This window comes from Hipposideros armiger, unplaced genomic scaffold (assembly GCF_001890085.2).
Source record: "Hipposideros armiger isolate ML-2016 unplaced genomic scaffold, ASM189008v1 scaffold_87, whole genome shotgun sequence".
Lineage (NCBI taxonomy): Eukaryota > Metazoa > Chordata > Mammalia > Chiroptera > Hipposideridae > Hipposideros > Hipposideros armiger.
In genome coordinates, this window is record NW_017731437.1 from 839,862 (window position 1) to 857,557 (window position 17,696).

The 17,696-nt window shown below is 55.2% G+C and overlaps 1 protein-coding gene across 1 annotated transcript in view; it reads left to right on the forward strand.

The window, feature by feature from the left end:
• Positions 1–1,956: 1,956 nt before the first annotated feature.
• Positions 1,957–17,696, forward strand: part of MYO15B (myosin XVB) — a 32,282-nt gene continuing 16,542 nt past the window's right edge. The window contains exons 1-20 of the mRNA XM_019644233.1: positions 1,957–4,010; positions 4,376–4,439; positions 4,671–4,780; positions 4,948–5,017; positions 5,331–5,453; positions 5,712–5,815; positions 5,985–6,048; positions 6,498–6,659; positions 7,240–7,353; positions 7,468–7,526; positions 7,604–7,736; positions 8,808–8,903; positions 9,156–9,287; positions 11,068–11,193; positions 14,391–14,468; positions 14,683–14,798; positions 14,890–14,935; positions 15,078–15,202; positions 15,575–15,692; positions 15,933–16,096. Coding sequence (XP_019499778.1) covers positions 1,957–4,010; positions 4,376–4,439; positions 4,671–4,780; positions 4,948–5,017; positions 5,331–5,453; positions 5,712–5,815; positions 5,985–6,048; positions 6,498–6,659; positions 7,240–7,353; positions 7,468–7,526; positions 7,604–7,736; positions 8,808–8,903; positions 9,156–9,287; positions 11,068–11,193; positions 14,391–14,468; positions 14,683–14,798; positions 14,890–14,935; positions 15,078–15,202; positions 15,575–15,692; positions 15,933–16,096 — 4,058 coding nt within the window. The remainder of the gene's footprint in view (positions 4,011–4,375; positions 4,440–4,670; positions 4,781–4,947; positions 5,018–5,330; positions 5,454–5,711; positions 5,816–5,984; positions 6,049–6,497; positions 6,660–7,239; positions 7,354–7,467; positions 7,527–7,603; positions 7,737–8,807; positions 8,904–9,155; positions 9,288–11,067; positions 11,194–14,390; positions 14,469–14,682; positions 14,799–14,889; positions 14,936–15,077; positions 15,203–15,574; positions 15,693–15,932; positions 16,097–17,696) is intronic.

Below are 17,696 nucleotides of genomic sequence, written 5' to 3' on the forward strand. Positions count from 1 at the left end.
TCCTAAGCCAACTCTGAACCAACGAGCCACTCTGCCAGCCCAAGATGTCTTTATTTTTTAATCAAGAGAAATTAAGCTTTACTATTTATACCTTGGCTTGGCACTGGGGTCCTCAGTCTGTAGGTCAGGGGATGATACACCAAAAGTGGGTACCAAGAAGGGAGGGAGAACCTCACAGAGGGCTGGCACCCCCACCCCCATCCTCAGCCTATGGAGATTTGTATGGTTTTTGACTGACAGTTTTGGGGAACTTACAGCTTGTTTTATCTGGTTAGCTAAACTAACAAATGAACAGTGCATGAAGTTCCCTGCTAAGAAGCTAAGAATTGAAGGTAATGGTACTAACGCAAGCACGAGTAAATGCAAAGAAGATGGGAGAGCCAGCACTCCGTGGATTAGGGGACTTCGTGGCTGCAGCAATGATCCAGCTAATCAGACAGAACAAGAAATCGACACACACACACTCCTGAAATTATCACAAAGACTTAGAAAATGGATTTACATCCACGCTCACTACAACAAGCTTGGCTTTAAGCACGCTATGCTTTGAAATATTAACTAATGTCGGTGGTTCGCATATTTCAGTTCTCAGAAAACATTCTCATACTGGGAGTGTGAGATCAACAATGTTTATTGATAGGCGTGCACAAATGGAAGGGACTGGCATTCTCTGGAAAGTGGATTAATGGAAGCTGGGCTGGCATAGAGGGAGGAGCTGGGGGTCCTTGCAGCAACAGTCCAGGGAGAGGGGATGGTAGTGGCAAAATGGAGGTTGAGTTGACAAAGATCACTGCCATGGAGAAGGCGAGTGAGGGGTGATTCCAGGGCCTTGGAGATGTGCTATAGCAGCTGGACACACGGTCTGGAGACTGATCTTCAGCATCCAAAGGTGGGAGAGCCTTAGTGTCCACTTAAACTTGGAAGTCAGGCAGATCCAACCTTGGAACATTGGCTTTGCCTGTGACTGGCTGTGTGACCGTGGGTAGATGACCTCACTCCTGTGCCTTAGTTTACTTGTCTGTAAAATAGGACATAATAATAGGGTCTACCTCAGAGGATTGTAAGGATTAAATGAGTCTGTAGAATCACACAGCACCTGGCTCCTAGTAAACACAAACCCAAAGGAGGTGAAAGTTACTGTGGATGGTGGGTAAGGCCAGAAGAGGAGGAGATGGCTCCCAGAGTAAGGGAGGAGTGGAGTCGGAAGAGGGGGTGCTCCGCAGACTGGAGGCGTTCACAATGCTGTGAGCAAAGCAGGTGAAGGAATGAGTGGTAAAATTAGGAGGAAGAGAGGGGACGGAACTGGGCTCTGCGGTGGGGGTCCTGCTCTCCTGGGTGTCAAGTTGACTAGTTCAAGGTGTGCATTTTTGTTGTACGCTGTTTTCTTTATACTTCACAATGTAATCGAACAACAAAAGACTAACAAAATTCATGTTATGGTATCTGTGTGCCAAGGTCAGTCTGGCCCCTAGCATCCTGGAGCAATCCAGGGGGTTAAGGGGAGGACAGAGGGTGTCCCCTGGAGCCCCCAGGACTAGGGGTATGGCCCAGACAGGTTCTCTCCGCACCCTTCACCCATGCTGGGCAAGTAGTGAGGGAGCAGCTGAAAGTGGGCCCCCTCTTTGGCGCGGTGCCAGGCTGCCCTGGCTTGCAGCTACTCCTGGACAGCAGAATTGCCCTGGCCCTGGCCTTTGCCCGCAAGTGCAGCGTCTCCTCTTTCCTGGGCGGCCTCCGCTCCATTGTTGGCCGCGGGGGTCAGAGCCCGCAGCCACCTGCATTATTGATGCACCTGCGTAAGGCAGGAGACACGAGGGGGTAGATTGAGCTTGTGGACTCCACCAGAGCAGAACCGGGGTGGTGCGCTGCGGAGGGCTGAGGGAGCCTGCGGGCAGCCAGGTCCTCGGGAACAGGAGAGGACGAAGACGCCCCCGGAAGCCCCTCTTCACTGGGCCCGCCATGGGCCGGAGAAACGGCAAAACGCCCCAACGCCGGGAGGGACCCGAGGGGCCGGCCTCACGGGAGCAGGAGTCCGGGTCGGCCAGCGCAGATGGCGTGCCCAGCCGGGAACGCCGACAGGGCCGTGGTAAGGCCCGCGGGGTGAGACCAGTCTTGGAGTCCTCCCCCGCGGGAGGCCAGGGGACCTCTGCTGGCCACAAAAAGCCCACGGCAGAGAAGAACGGCGGCTGCAGACGGCCCGGGGCTGGTCCTCCATCGGAGGCCCAGGGGAGACAAGAAAGCGCGCGGCGTCGGGGACGCGGAGCTAAGAAGAGCCGGGGGCCCGGGGACAGCCGTGCGGGGCGCCTGGAGGAGGAGAGTCTCCCCCGAGGAGAGGGGACGACAGGCGAGCGCGGCCGACACAGGAGAGGAGGAAAAGGGCGGGGACCCTCGGCTCGGCGCGGCCTCGACGGGGATGCGTCGGGCGGAGACGGAGGCAGCTCCTGCCGGGAGAGCGAAGCCCGCGAGGCCCCGGGAAACGGCAGCCAGAACGGCGGGGCTCCGGAGCTGCGGCCCAAATCAGAGCAGACGGACACGGGCTCGGGAGGCACCCAAACCGGGTCAGAGTCAGCGCTGGAGCCGGGAGAGCTTCCGAGCAGCGACGGCCTGAGTAGCGATGAGCCCCGGAGCCAGGAAGGACTGTCGGGGACGGAGCCCCAAGGAAAGAACGAGGGTTCCGGGACAGACAAGGACTCGAGTCCAGAGGGGGCCGGGTCTGGACGGGGCCCACTGGCAGCCCCAGGACCCGTGAGCAGGTACACGGAGGCCAAAGAGGCCGAACTGGGCAAAAAAGCCACGGCCTCCAGCCCCCTCCAGAGCAGCCGTGCGTGCGTCCCCCCAAAGTCGCGGGCTTCTCAGGAACCCAGGCCGGCCGGGGACACGCGTGACAAGGGGACGCGGCGAGAGGCGAAGCCGCGGGGCGCCGAGCCCGGTGGAGCCGAGGTCTCGATGGCCCGGAATCGGCGCCGCCAGGTCGGAAAGGTGGTGGGGAAGGTGCAAGAAGCAGCGGACGACAGCGAAGCGGAGGCCGAAGGGGGAGACGGACCCGGCGACCCAGCACCGCTGGCCGCCCTCGTGGCGCTCCACAGGCTCCGCGCGAGGCCCCAGCCAGGCCCCGCTTCCGAGGCCGCGGGTCCCCGCCGCGCGGGCCTCAAGGAGCGGCTCGTGCGCGTGGCGCGGGCCTTGGGCCTCCTCCGCTGGCTGTGGCACCGGCTCTGGCTCAGGGCGGGCAGGGGGCAGGCGGCGGGGCCGCGGGCAGGCGAGGGGCCGGGGCCCGGACCGCGAGCGGGAGGTGGGCGGGGCCGCGGGCCGGGGCTGCGGCGCCGTTTAGCGCTGCGCCTGGCGGGCGTGGCGGGGCTGGATGGACGGCCGAGGGCTCCCCCTGGCGGCGGCCCGAGCTCCCCACAGGCCGCGAAGAGCCCAGCCCGCGACGCACCTTCCGAGGACGAGGACCCGACTCCGGATCCCAAGTTCGCGGTCGTGTTCCCCAGGATCCACAGGGCGCGGAGGTCGTCGCGCGGCCGGAGTTCCGAGGCAGCGTCCGCAGTCGCCCCCGCCGGGGAGGGGCTCATTCGGCCTTGTGCCGCGGCCTCAAGGGACGGTGCAGGGCGCAGGGCCAACGGAGAAGGGGTGGCCGGGCCCCGCCGCGGCTCTCTCCTCTGCCCGACTCCCCGCGGCGAGACCCCCCCACTCGACGAGAGCGGCTCCGGCAGCGAAGCCGAGCCGGAGGCCTTGGAAGCCGAGGCTCCGGTTCACTGGGCGCAGGGCTCAGACGCCAGCGAGGACCCTGGGCTTGGCACCCACACTCTGCTGCCCCGGCTCACCTTGGAGAGGAGCCTAGGCCCCTGTGCGTCCCAGAGGGAGCGGTGGGAGCCGGAGGATGAGGCCGAGGAAGCGCTGGAGAGGGAACTGGAGCTGAGCCTCGGGCCAGGCCTGGAGACGCCATCCTTTCTCGGTGCCGAGGGCAGGAGCCTCATGGACGTCCTGGAAGACACCGAGGACCTGGCCCGGCTGCGGTGCGTGAGCTCGGTTCCAAATCTGCCTTAGCTAGGTCACACAGTTCCTCACGTCGCGCCCTACTCCCGTTTTTTATAAATTGTAGAGGGGATTTTGCCTCACTCAAGGTCGTCTGGCTGGAAGGGGCAGGTGAGGGGTGAAATCGGGCCTCTGCCTCGAACTTCCTTCTCTAACTGGCACAAAGCTTCCCTCTGGGTCAGCAGCCTGGTCCTGCTTGTCGGTGGGTAATTTACTTAGCAGCTGGGCCCCTGTGTTATGGACAGGGGTGGGTGACTTGCCCAAAGTGTTCTGCAGCCAGTGGCAGCACTGACCTAGGACCTCCCTCCACCCAACTCTCTGCTCCTCCACCCTGCTGTCCCCACAGACTGGTGTGTGACAGCTCCGTGCTGCTGTGCCTCAAGAAGAGGTTTCACCTGGGCAGAATCTACGTATGCGGGGACTCAGGGAGGGGATGGTGGGCTGGCACTCCCCGTCTCCCCTGGGGTCAGGGGGCCCTCCAGCACCTCGGGAGCTTCTCCTTCCTGGGCTGGGTGCAGAACCCGTTCTGGGAACCCACAGAGCAGGGGCCGGGGGCTGGAGCAGGGACTGTCAGGGTCCCATTCCATTTGCGTCTCCTGCTCCCTCCATGTTCTGGTGAGAGCTTCAGCTTTCTTCCCCAGACCTATGGGGGGCCCCTCCTGCTCGCTCTGAACCCCCGCCAGCCCCTGCCTCTCTTCTCGCCTGAGGTCCTGGCCAGCTACTGTCCCAGGAAGGCCCCCAACAGCACCCCGTAAGTAATGTTGCCTCAACAACCCTTTGCTCCTACCCCAGGCTGCTAAGCCCCAGCATGTCCCATCGACCGAAGTCCTAGGGCTGGTGGGCACATCCTGCCTCCACCGAAAAGGGCCCTAGATGCCCCTGGCAGCCTTCTCATTGGCCCCTACCCTCTTTCCCCAGACATATCTTTGCCATTGTGGCATCAGCCTATAGCCTGTCTCAGAGCACTGGACAGGGTACCTGCATTCTTGTCAGGTGAGTGGTGGCTCCCCTATTAGGCTGAACCCACACTGGGAGGGGCACATGAGAGCTGCATTTGAAGCTGCCAGTTTGCTCCATTGCTGGGTGGCAGCTCTGGACTTTCTAAGGCCTGTGCTATTGGCTGAAGTAGCCACATGTGCCTCTTGAATGAGACATCTCGGGGACATTTTTCTGTTTGGTCTCCATGCCCGGGGTCTCTCTTTCTACATTTTAGGGGGTCTCTAGGGTAAGTATCACTTCCAAGTGGGCATGTCCCCCCTTCATGGGCTCAATGGGGTCAGCCCATGTGCCCCTCCCTGGAGACACTACCAGCCCTTCCCTCCTGCAGTGGGCACAGTGGTTCAGGGAAGACAGAAGCTGCCAAAAAGATTGTGCAGTTCCTAAGCAGCCTGGAGCAGGAGCAGACGAGGGACAGAGGGTGCCAGGTAAGGGGTAACTGGCCATTTCCCTGAGTTCCAAGAGGAACCATCCTCCTTTGAGCCAGGAGGGTGGTCTTCAGGCCTCTGGCTTCTCCTCAGGGCAGCCCCAGGCATCGCCTACTGTGGGGGCAGGGTGGGGTGGGGTGGACCGACCCTCCATGGACCAGCACAGTCCCCAGGCGCAGAGTGTCTTCAGCTGGGATGCCTGATCAGTGGGCACCACTCTTGCTCCTGGGGATACTTGAATGCCCTCCCCCCATCCAGCTGGATGACGTGCTGCCCTTGCTCGGCAGCTTCGGCCACGCCAAGACGGTCCTCAATGCCAATGCCAGCCGCTTCGGCCAGGTCTTATGCCTCTGCCTGCAGCAGTGAGTGATGGGGGTCCAGGTGGGCACAGGGGGCATGCATGATCAGTTCTCTTTACTGGGAACCTGAGGCTGTTGCCCTCGGGTCCAGCCCATGGTGGGACCCATGATGAGTGGGGCCCCTGGGTTGCATGCACCCTGGGTACCCCCAGCCAGTGTCCTGTGCCTACAGTGGGGTCATCGTGGGAGCTTCTGTGTCACATTATCTGCTTGAGACCTCAAGGGTGGTGTTTCAGGTAAGACCCACCTTGCCAGCTCCCAGAGTGGGAAAGAGGGAGGGGCCACTGTGTGTGTGAGTGTGTGTGTGTGTGTATGGGGGGGTGGCTATGGTTCCTAAGCCCCCAGGCCTGCCTTCCCCAGGACTTGTCCTTGCTGGCTCTGGGGCACAGAACCAGGCCACTGCTTCCCCTAAGCCAATCCTTCTCCTCTAAGGCCCAGGCTGAGCGGAGCTTCCATGTTTTTTACGAGCTGCTAGCAGGGCTGGACCCCGTGGAACGGGAGCAGCTCTCCCTGCAGGAGCCAGAGACCTACCACTACCTCAACCAGGTAGGGACAAGGCCCACTGGGTGCAGGCAACAGGGCCTGCCCAGGGAAGGGTCTCGGCAGAGAGGTCTGAGGAGGAGCCAGTGTAGGGGGAGGCAATGGGTGGCCAGGCCCTGCTCCCCGCCCCTGCTATGCTCTGTAGGGCCGGGCCTGCAGGCTCCAAGGCAAGGAGGATGCCCGGGACCTCACAGGACTGGTGAAGGCCCTGCAGGCGCTGGGCTTGTGCCCTGAGGAGCTGACCGCAGTCTGGGCCGTGCTGGCCACCATCCTGCAGCTGGGCAACATCTGCTTCTCCTCATCAGAGGTGGGCTTCCCCTGAGGTGCCAGACCCGTGTGGCTTGTTTGCATAATCAGAGCAACAATGGTGTCCATCACTTGTGTGAGGGAGACTGCAGAGCCCTGGGCCACCTTCCGCTGCCCAGGAAAGCAGGCAGACCCCCATCCTATAGACTAGAAAACCGAGACCAGGGTGCGAGGCCTGGATTTTCCGTATCTATGCCAATGCCTGGCCCCCACGCTGCCCATCCTGGGACGCATACCTGGCGCCGATTGAGCAGCTGTTATGTCCCTGGCACTGTGTAAATCATGTCCATGTGTTTTCTAATTCGATTCTCATGACAATACCAGGACCTAAGGGGCATTGTGTCCCCTTTAATAGTAAGACAGTGGCGGCTCAGAGAGGAAAGACACTCAGCAGGGCCAGCCACTCAGTGAAGAAGTCAAGTCAGGACTCACACTTAGAACCCTCAGCACCCAGAGCCGGCTCCTACCTGCCCGGTCTACCTTTGGGTGGCAGAGCAGCTTGTCAGGCAAAGCAAGGCCTGGCCCCTGCCCTGGGAGATGCGCGAGCAGAGCTCTCCCTGCTCCCTCCCTGCTCTGTCCAGAGGGAGTCCCAGGAGGTGGCTGCCGTGTCCAGCTGGGCCGAGATCCACACGGCAGCACGGCTGCTGCAGGTGCCGCCCGAGCGCCTGGAGGGAGCTGTCACCAGGAGGGTCACGGTGAGCTTGACGGTCCTGGGGAGGCACGGGCACAACCAGGCCACCTGAAGGCTTGCTGAGTGCCCATGTGGGCCTTGGGCCTGGCCTACCACGTGCATATCCTCTGCCCTCCAGGAAACACCCTATGGCCGGGCCTCAAGATTCCTCCCCATGGAAGGCGCCATTGATGCCAGGTGGCCCTGGGGGGCAGGAGAGCGCTGTCACCACACCTGGCGCTGTGCTGCACGTGGCTCACACACCATGCCCACAGGGACACCCTGGCCAAGGCCCTGTACTCGCGGCTCTTCACCTGGCTTCTGAGGAGGACCAACACGCGGCTGGCACCACCCCGGGAGGGAGGCAGCATGGACACCGTCACTGTCGTGGATGTCTACGGCTTTGAGGTCACCCCTTGGGGTGGGGCCCAGGACAGAGTGCCCATCTCATCCTGATTATTTCTGGGGACCCCAGCAGCTCCAGCTGGGGGTGGGGGGTGGACACTTGTGAACTGTTTGCCTGCCTGGCCCTGAGATAGTTCAGGAGACAGCTGCACGCTCCGGGGGTGTAGCCATTCTGCCCCGCTCTGACCAGTCCTGACATTGCCTCTGGAGAGTTCTGTCCTGCTGGGCCTTGCAGAGTCTCACAGGAGCCTCTGAGTCAGTGGGAGACAGGCCCTACGACGGGTCGGCCCATAGCCTCACCTCCATTCACCAAGAGGAGTGGGAAGCGGGAAAGTCCCCGGCATCGCCCTGACTTTTCATAAGCTCTTCACCCCAGAAGATCCTACCTCCTGGGGCAGGGAGGAGGGGGCTAGAGCAAGGCGCCTCACCCTCCATCCCTGCATGGGCATTGCTCACTGCCCCTGCTCTCGTCTGCTCTCCAGTGTCCCCCTGGTGATGGCCATCCCCGCTCTGAGCAGGGGGATGACATGGCAAGTGTGTGTGTGTGCTCACGTTGCACTCTTGTGTATGTTTTAGAGTGTATCAAAAATCTCAACAAGCTACAGGAAGTGGGGCTTGCTGGGGTTACTAGTGAAGTGTTGGGGGCACAGAGAAAGGAGCCTGTAATCCCTGCAGGAGGAATGCCAGAAGGCTTCTTGGAGGCGGCAGCCTGGAGCCCTACTTATCAGGATGTGGGATACTGATAGCCAGTGACCTAGGTCGCAGGAAAAGGAGGCTTCCAGACCACAGGATGGCTGCGACCAGATGCCTGAAGGCTCACAGTCATGCTGAGGCAGAGGGCAGGGGTGTGGGATCCTAGAGGGAGGCCTGACTATGGCTGGGCAGGGCTAAGGCGGCCTGCACGCTGTGCCAGGGCCTTTGCACTTGACCCTGTAGGCTGCAGCATCCGCCGTGGGGCACCACTCTTCCCTGTGGGAGAGGGAGGCAGGGCACCAGACCTGTGTGCCAGCCCCCCATACCTGCCCTGTTTCCCCACCTGTGTGGGCTCCCACCTCACTGCCCACGTGCCTCCAGGCCCTGCGGGTGAATGGCCTTGAGCAACTGTGCAACAACCTTGCCAGTGAGCGCCTCCAGCTCCTCTCCATCCAGATGCTGCTGGCTCAGGAGGAGGTAAAGGGACTGGGCATGGATGCGGAAGGGGGACACCCAGCTGTTTCCCAGAACAGAAGCCATCCCTGGTAAAAAGAAGGCACCGCACTGAGAGCTCTGCCCCACAGCCCACTTGCTATGGGCCGTCTCAGTCCTTCTGAGCCTCAGTTTACTCATTTGTGAAATGGGAGGGCCATCCCTCCTCTGGCTCAGATGAAGCCCCCCAGGAATATGAGTGGGCTTCATAAACAGCCAAATGCTGTCTGTTCCCAGGAGGAGTGTCGGCGGGAGTTGCTGCCCTGGGAGCCCATCCCCCAGCCCCCGAGGGAGTCCTGCCTGGACCTCCTGGTAGGCCAGCCCCACAGCCTCCTGAGTATCCTGGATGCCCAGACATGGCTGTCCCAGGTGAGCCCCCAGTGGCGGGGACAAGGAGTGGGGGAGCAACAAGGTGATGGGGTCCAGAGACCCTGCCCACAGCCAGCCCCTCAGCACAGCTTGGGGAGGCAGTGGCCAAACTGGGTTCAAACCATGACTCTGGGTGATCTTGAGCAAGATGCCTGTCCTCTCTGAAGTTCCTCAAGTCCTCGCTGCAGAAGGGGGACAATAGTGTGGGAGGGGCAGGGTGGTGGGGACACGCAGGGCTCTGCAGAGCTTGTGAGGGCCCTTCAGGCCTCCAGTCAGTAGGGAGCAAAGGGCGAATCCATTCCACAAATACTCCCCTCCACCCGCCCCTGCCTAATAGGTCCCCTGTTACCCTTCAGCCTCTGCCCTACTTATATTTTGATAACACTAGTGTCCACAAGCAGTTACAGCATACAGTTATTCATTGACTCTTTCTCTGGAGCTAGACTGAGCTCCATAGGGCTGGGTCCTCATCTGCAGGGTTCCAGCCCTATGCACAGTGCCTGGAACATGGTTAAGGGTTCACTAAATATTGAATGAATGAATGAATGAATGAACGAACGAGTGAATGAGTGAATGAATGAATATATGTGCTAGGAACTATGCTAGGGATAAAAAGGTGAGCAAAAATAGACTCAGTCTCTCCCTTAGAGCCTGCAGTGTAACAGGAGAGAGGTGCTAATCACACACACACACACACACACACACACACACACACACACACACATACATAAAGTCACACCAGTATGGCTCCATGGACGGGTGTCCAGGGTCACGAGAGCATGTGTGCGGCTTGGGCCCTCTCTGGGATGTGAAGTCATTTTAGCTATACACCAGGACCCCAGCTATGAGAGGACCCCCCCCCATTTTCCCATTTAGAGTTTGAAAATAAAAGATGAAAAATAATGATAAAATTATTCAAAGGTCATACTTCATCAATCGATATTAATATAAACATATTAGTATATAATAGATATGAATACATTAGCTATTATAACAACATTATTTTATATTAATATGTAATATTCATACATATTTGAAATCCCTTATCTGGTAAACCCAGCATGTTCATTCATAAATGATTGCTTTTTCTGGTTCACATTTCATAAAGTTCTAAGAAAACTTGTCACAGGCGTCTTTGACATCTCAGGGCCCCTTTTGGAAACACCCAGCATGGTTTTTCCAGGGCTCAGCATTATGTCTCCATTCTTTGAAACAGCTCTTTTCGAGTCTGTGTTGGGTGTTGACCCCAGAATTACCACCCTAAACCACACGTCCCATCTACGTAAGATTATGGCGGGTGTGCCCCATGCATCTGTGGTTATATGTTCCTGAGCTCCATAAAATAACCTCTTACTGGGTTGCTTTTTTAAAGTCTTTTTTAAAGACCTTTTTTAGAAACACCTGTAGGTATGAGGCTGTACTCTTAGGAGTGATTACTGGATCTTTCTTAAAATCATCCCACCCCCCACCCCAGCCCCATTTCTTTAAAATGATTTTATTGACTGAGGTGGTTTCGGTGTGTCTTTTACTGACTGAAGCAACTGTGTCTTTCTCAAATAGCCCTTTGTTGTTCAAATAGTCATTAGGAGAGAGAGCTCGCCCTTTATAAGGACTCAAATATGGAATGACTCTTTCTGTCTGAGGAAGAAGTTTGGGGAACAAAAGCAAAGCTCACTTCAGGTTTACTGTGTTTTGGGGGGGGGTGGCGGGAGGGGGGAAGCATAGTCCAGGCAGGGGGAGCAGCAGCGAGGGCCTGAGGGAAGCCCGCCTGTCTTATCAGGCCACAGACCACACCTTCCTCCAGAAGTGCCACTATCACCATGGAGATCACCCATGCTACGTCAAGCCCCAGCTGCCCCTTCCTATCTTCACCATTCGACATTATGCCGGACCTGTCACCTACCAGGTATCAGGGTGAATCGGGGACAATGTGATCCTGGTGTTCCTCTCAGAGCTGACTCACCTGACAGGTGACAGGAGACAGGAGTGGGTGAGGAGAGACCCCTTCCAAGCCTTGGCAGTCTGTACCTACCTGGGCCTCACCCAGTTCTGGGCCAGCGTTAGGGGGTGGGGGCCGTCGAGGCTGTGGGACCCTCCAAACCTAAATGGGCAGAGCATGCACATGGGACCTGGCTCTGATGGTCTCAGAAGAAGGTTCACTCTCCTTCTGAGCCTCCATTCCCTCATCTGTAAAATCAGAGTGGGAATCTGTCCTACAGCATTGTCGTGAGGATTAAATGCAGTAACATGGAAATGGCCAGGCAGGTACCTGGTACATACTAGGTGTTCACTGAAGGGACTTTTGTCCTGAGTTTCACAGCCACTGCACACCTACCTAAGAGGAGAGGCACTGAGGGGAAGGGGTCTGGTATAGAGTAGGACCCTATGACTGGTTTGAGGTGGGGGAAGTCACGTAAGGCTTCCTGGAGGAGGCAATGTGTTCTAGTTGTAGAAGAAAAAAAATACAAACTACCCAGGAGTTACCCAAACAAGAAACAAAAGGAGTATATGTCAATTAGATCTAAAAAAAAAAATCACATCAAAAGAAAAAAATTTGGGAGATTGAATTAAAAAACTATGATGGAATCTAAAGAACAGAATAAACGAGCAGACTAATCAGGGAAAAAAGAAGTAATCCTTTTCTCTACTATAACATATGCCTTGGGCCCCCAACTATGATGTGTCTGTGGCTGTCACCTGTTATATTTCTTCATAGAATAAATTTTTTAAATTTCAAAAAAAAAAAATATGAAGCTGGGGCCGGCCAAGTGGCTCAGTTGGTTAAGAGCTCACTCAAGAGCGCGAGCTGTGAGCAACAGCGGTTCTATTCCTGGCCCGAGCTGAGTTTCTGCTGAACTGCCAACAGGTGGCAGGATGGCTCAGCTAAAAAACAAAAAAACTATGAAACTATTGAAGGTCACAAAAGAAAGCTTAAAAATAGAGAAACAAACCACATTCATGTTGGGGAGCCCCAATATTTTTCAGTCTTTCCTAGTGATCTAGAAAAGTGATACAAATCCAAACAGTACCCCGATGGGGTTTTTATGGGAGGAGGAGGAATGGGTTTTGATGAAATTATCCTGAAGTATTATCTCGAAAAAAAATACATGAAAATAGACAATAAAATATTGAAAAGCAAAAGGTTATGGAGGCATTTGCTCTACCAGATATAAAACCATGTTTTAAAGCTCTGGTAATTAATGGTATTGATAAGGAACAGACCCATCAATGGAACAGAATTAAAAGCCCCCAGCAGACCCAAAAGTATATAAAGCAACTGGACAAAGGTGGCCTTAAAAATGTGGCTAAATACACATAACATAAAATTTACCATTTTAACCATTTTTAAGTGTATGATTCAGTGGTTTTATGTACATTTACAGTGTTGGTAATTGTCACCACTATCTACTTCCAGAACTTTTTCATCATCCCAAACAGAAACTCGGTCTCCATTAAATGCTAACTCCCCATTCCCCAGTTCCCCCAGACCCTGGTAATATCTAACCCACCTTCTGTCTCCATAAATTTGCCTATTCTAAATAACACACACACACACACACACACACAATCCTTTTGTGCCTGACATTATGCTAAGCATGTTTCAAGGGTTCACCCATGTTGTATCATGTATCCTTCCTTGGATGTCTGAATAATGCTCCATTGTATGGATGGACCACCTTTTGTTTACCATTTATCCATCGATGGACACATGGGTTGCTTCCACCTTTTGGCTGTTGTGAATAACGCTGCTGTGAACACATGTACAAGTATCTGTTTGAGTCTCTGCTTTCAGTTCTTTCGGGTATCTATCTAGAAGTAGAATGGCTGGGTCAGATGGTAACTCTTACGTTTAGCTTTTTGAAGAACCACCAAACTGTTTTTCTCAGTGACTGCACCATTTTACATCCCCGCCAGCAATGTGAGAGGGTTCCAGTTTCTCTACATCCTTGCCAATACTTGTTATTTGACGGGGATTTTTTTGTTTTGTTTTTTGTTTTTTAATTCCAGTCACCTAGTGGGTGTGAAGTGGTGTCTCATTGTGGTTTTGATTTACATCTCCCTAATGATTAGTGATGCTGAGAATCTTTTCATGTGCTCCTTGGCCATTTGTATAGCTTTAGAGAAATGACTATTCAAGTCCTTTGCCCGGTTTTGAATTGAGTTGTTTATTTTTTTCTTGTTGAGTTCCTTATCTGATATGTGATACTTTTTCCTATTCTGTGGGTTGTCTTTTCTCTGTCTGTTTCCCTCCCTTCCTCCCTCTCTCTCTCTCTCTCTCTCTCTCTCTCTCTCTCTCTCTTTCTCTCTCTGATAATATAAACACAGCTTATTTGAGGAAAAGATTTTAAAAGCTGAAATGAAGATGATGTGTTTCTACTTACACTCACATTCTATGTCCTTTTCAGTGGGATTCAGTGGGCCCTCTTCCATCATACTCTTGACAACCATGGTGACAGTGTATCATCTGACAAACCTCATCTTGACTCAGCGTGTTGGGCTGGTCTTCTTGACTTCAGTTCAAGTTACATAGGGAGCTCAGTGTCACCAGTCTTTTGTAGGGTGTCCGTTGTGGAGATTGTCCATTAGGTTGCTCTGGAAGCTTAACTTCTCTTCCTGGGGCCAGGCGGTGGTGGCGGGTTCTCGGTGCCCATGGTTCAGCCGGCCTCAGGCGGCTACCTTTTCACTCTCTTAATAGTGTCTTTTGATGCACCAAAGTTTTTAATTTTGATTTAAATCCAATTTATCTATTTGTTGTTGTTGTTGCCTGTACTTTTGGTGTCATTTTCAGGAAATCATTGCCAAGTCCAATCTCATAAAGCTTTCTCCTTATGTTGTCGTCTAAGCGTTTCATATTTTCAGGTCTTACATTTAGGTCTTTGATCCATTCATTTTGAGTTAATTTTTATATATGGTGTGAGATAAGAGTCCAATGTCACTCTTTTGCATGTGGATTTCCAGTTTACCCAGGGCCATTAGTTGAAGAGACAAAGATGGCCTTACAACTCAGAAGGGAGAGGCAGGATTATTTGACAAAGGGACCAGCCTCTACACCCAGCCTTCTCTCCGTGGCTTTCCCTCCCCTCCCCACATTGTCTCTTGCAGGTTCACAAGTTTTTAAACAGAAACCGGGATGACCTCGACCCTGCCGTGGTGGAAATGCTTGCCCAAAGCCAGCTCCAGGTCCCCCTGCCGGCCCTGGGTCCCCACCCCTCCACACTCTGTCTCCCCATTCTGCCCTTTTTTGCCTGGACACTGTTGCTCAAAGGGCGCACCCTCCAGCCCCCAGCACCTTGATCATGGGCTGGCCCACTCTGGCTCCCTGGGGGTGGGTGGCAGGCTGGGCTATGGACAGGCCGGGTAGGTGAGCTGGCTCGGCCCCCCCCTCTCCCCACAGCTGGTGGGCAGCCTGTTCCAGGAAGCAGAGCCCCAGGCCGGGAGCAGGCAAGGCAAACCCACACTGGCCTCTCACTTCCAGCAGTCCCTAGGGGACCTCATAGCCAGGCTGGGCAGGTGAGAGCAATGCCCCCCACACCCAACGGCAGGTAGTTGGATGGGGGGGGGGCTGATCTGTACCCAAGTGACCCCCGCTTCCACCCATCAGGAGCCATGTCTACTTCATCCAGTGCCTCAACCCCAACCCCGGGAAGGTGAGCTGCCCCAGCCCCTGGCCCCAGAGCCCTCCCACGCCTGCCCTGCCCTTCTCAGCCCTCCTCCTCCCTGCTTGTGCCCTGTCCTGCATTCCCTACAGCTTTAAGGCCCTTGACTCCAGCTGTCATTGCTCTGTCCCAGTTTCCAGGCCTCTTTGATGTGGGACACGTGGCAGAGCAGCTGCGCCAGGCAGGCATCCTGGAGGCCATATGTACCCGCAGCGCCAACTTCCCAGTGCGGGTGCCCTTCCAGGCCTTCCTGGCCAGGTAGGGCTCCAGGATGGGGCAGCCAAGGGCTCACGCACCTCAGGGACAGAGCTCAGGAGGAAGACCCCCTGCAGTGACTGGTAGACCCGGGCGTCCTTCAGGGTGGAGGTGGACCCACTTTACCAGGGGCCCTGGGCCTGGCATCCCACCCTTCCTCTTCATCCTCTCTCTCTCCCTCCTTCTCTATCTCTCCATTCACTGCCCCTCCTCCACTCAGCAAAACTCCTCTGGGTGCCTAGCACATAGTAGGTGCTTTCCAAATCATTGTTGAGTGACTTAGAAACTGAATAGACACCTATGGACCTGGGGCGTCAAATATGGAGGGAGGTTTACACTGTGCTTGTTCCAACTTTGAATCTGTCCTTGGGGCAGGTTCCGGACCCTGGGGACCGAGGTGCAGGGAGAGCTCTCCGACCGGGACAAGTGTGGCACCATCCTGAGCCAGGTGCTGGGGGCTGAGTCGCCCCTCTATCACCTTGGAGCCACCCAGGTTGGTGTGTGTGCAGAGTGACAGCCGTGATGGGAGAGCAGCATTCTGGGACAAGCTTAGGATTTGGTGGTCATTCTGGGTGGTGGGTCGATGGAGTGTGGCAGGTGTCCCAGGCACCCCAGAAGAATAGATTGTTTGACTGGAAGGGAGGGGGCTGAGGCTTTAGGAGAAAAACAGGGTGCGCTCTGGCCCCCTGGCACCCACACCTGGCCTGCCTCTGGCCTGCGCCTCTGCCCCCAGATCCTGCTGCAGGAGCCTGGCTGGCAGCAGCTGGAGCAGCACTGGGCCCAGCGTCATTCCCAGGCGCTGCTCATCCTGCACCGCGGCCTCCTCGCCTGCATCTCCCGCCAGCGCCTCCGCCTCCTGCCACGGATGCAAGCTCGGGTGCGGGGGCTCCAGGCCAGGTCTGCAGGGGTGGGGTGAAGCCATGGGCCTCCTCAGGTGGTGGGGCAGGGTCGGGGAGACATAAGGTCTCAAGACAAGTCTGCCTGCCCCGGTGCCATCCCATCAGCACTGGACTCTCCTTGACAGCCTCCTGGCCATACCCATGCAGTCTGCTTGAATACCCTTCGTGACAGGAAACTCGTTATCTGTTGAGGCCACCCAAACCTGTGGTCTTGACTCCTTGAGTGTTCTCTTTTCTAGCCTAGTCTCTTCATCATTCTGCAGCAGGAATGATCTTTTAAAAGCGTGAGTCAGGTTGTGCGAGTCCCTGCCTTGGATTTTGGCCAGACTTTTAGACTCCAGGCTCTTTGGACTTCTGGGTCCTATAACACTTCCCTCCCTGTTCTCACCTAGTTAACTCCCAGTCACCCTTCCCAGCCTGTCTTAGTTCATTCATCCAACAGCTGTCGGCTGGCCTTCTCTATTTACCATGGGCCAGACTGTGGACATAGGGATGAAGGCAAAGATGGTGCCTCCCAGGCTAGCTGGGGTATCAGATGCAGATAGTAAACCAGCCTGCTGTCACCTAAAGCTCTGAGAACAAGTGAGGGCTGTGCCCTGGACACCAGGGAAGGCTTCAGAGAGGGGGCACCCATCACCACTACCTAGTTCCAAAATGTTTTTGTCTCCACAAGAAACTCTGTCCCCATTAAGCAATAATTCCCCCTCTCCCTTCCCTCCAGCCAGCCCCTGATAACATCCAATCTCCTTTCTGTCTCTATGAATTTGCCTACTCTAGATACTTCGAGCAAGTCAACTCATTTGGTATTTTCTTTTATGTCTGGTTTATTGTACTGAGTAGAATGTTTTCAGGGTTCATCCACGTTGTAGCATGGATCAGAAATGCCTTTCTTTTTTTTTTTTAAGGAGTTTATTGGGGAACAGTGTGTTTTTCCAGAACCATCAGCTCCAAGTCAAGTAGTTGTCTTCAATCCAGTTGTGGAGGGCGCAGCCCTGTGGCCCATGTGGGGATCAAACCGGCAACCTTGGTGTTATGAGCTCTGTGCTCTAACCACCTGAGCTAACCGACCACCCCAGAAATTCCTTCCTTTTTAAAGGCTGAGTAATGTTCTATTGTATGGACAGGCCACATTTTGTTTGTCCATGCATCCATCAGGCACATTTAGGTTGTTTCCACCTTTTGGCTATTGTGAATAATGCCACTATGAACATGCATGTGCAAGTAGCTGTTTGAGTCTCTGCTTCCAATTCTTTGGGGTCTATATGAGGAGTGGAACTGCTGGGTCATATGGCGATTCTATGTCTAGCTTTTTGAGGAACCGCCAGACTGTTTTCCGCAGTGGCTGCACCAGCAGTATATGAGGGTTTCATTTTCTCTACATCTTTGCCAACACGTACTTTCCACTTTTTAAATTCCAGCCATCCCAGTGGGTCTGAAGTGGTGTCTCACTGTGGTTTTTTTTGTTTTGTTTTTTTGTTTGTTTGTTTTTTATTTATTTTTTTTCTTGGGGAATTGGGGGGTTGGGAACAGTGCTGGGGAATTGGGGGAAGGGGAACAGACAAGTTGCTGTCGTTTTGTTCTTCAGTCTAGTTGTGGAG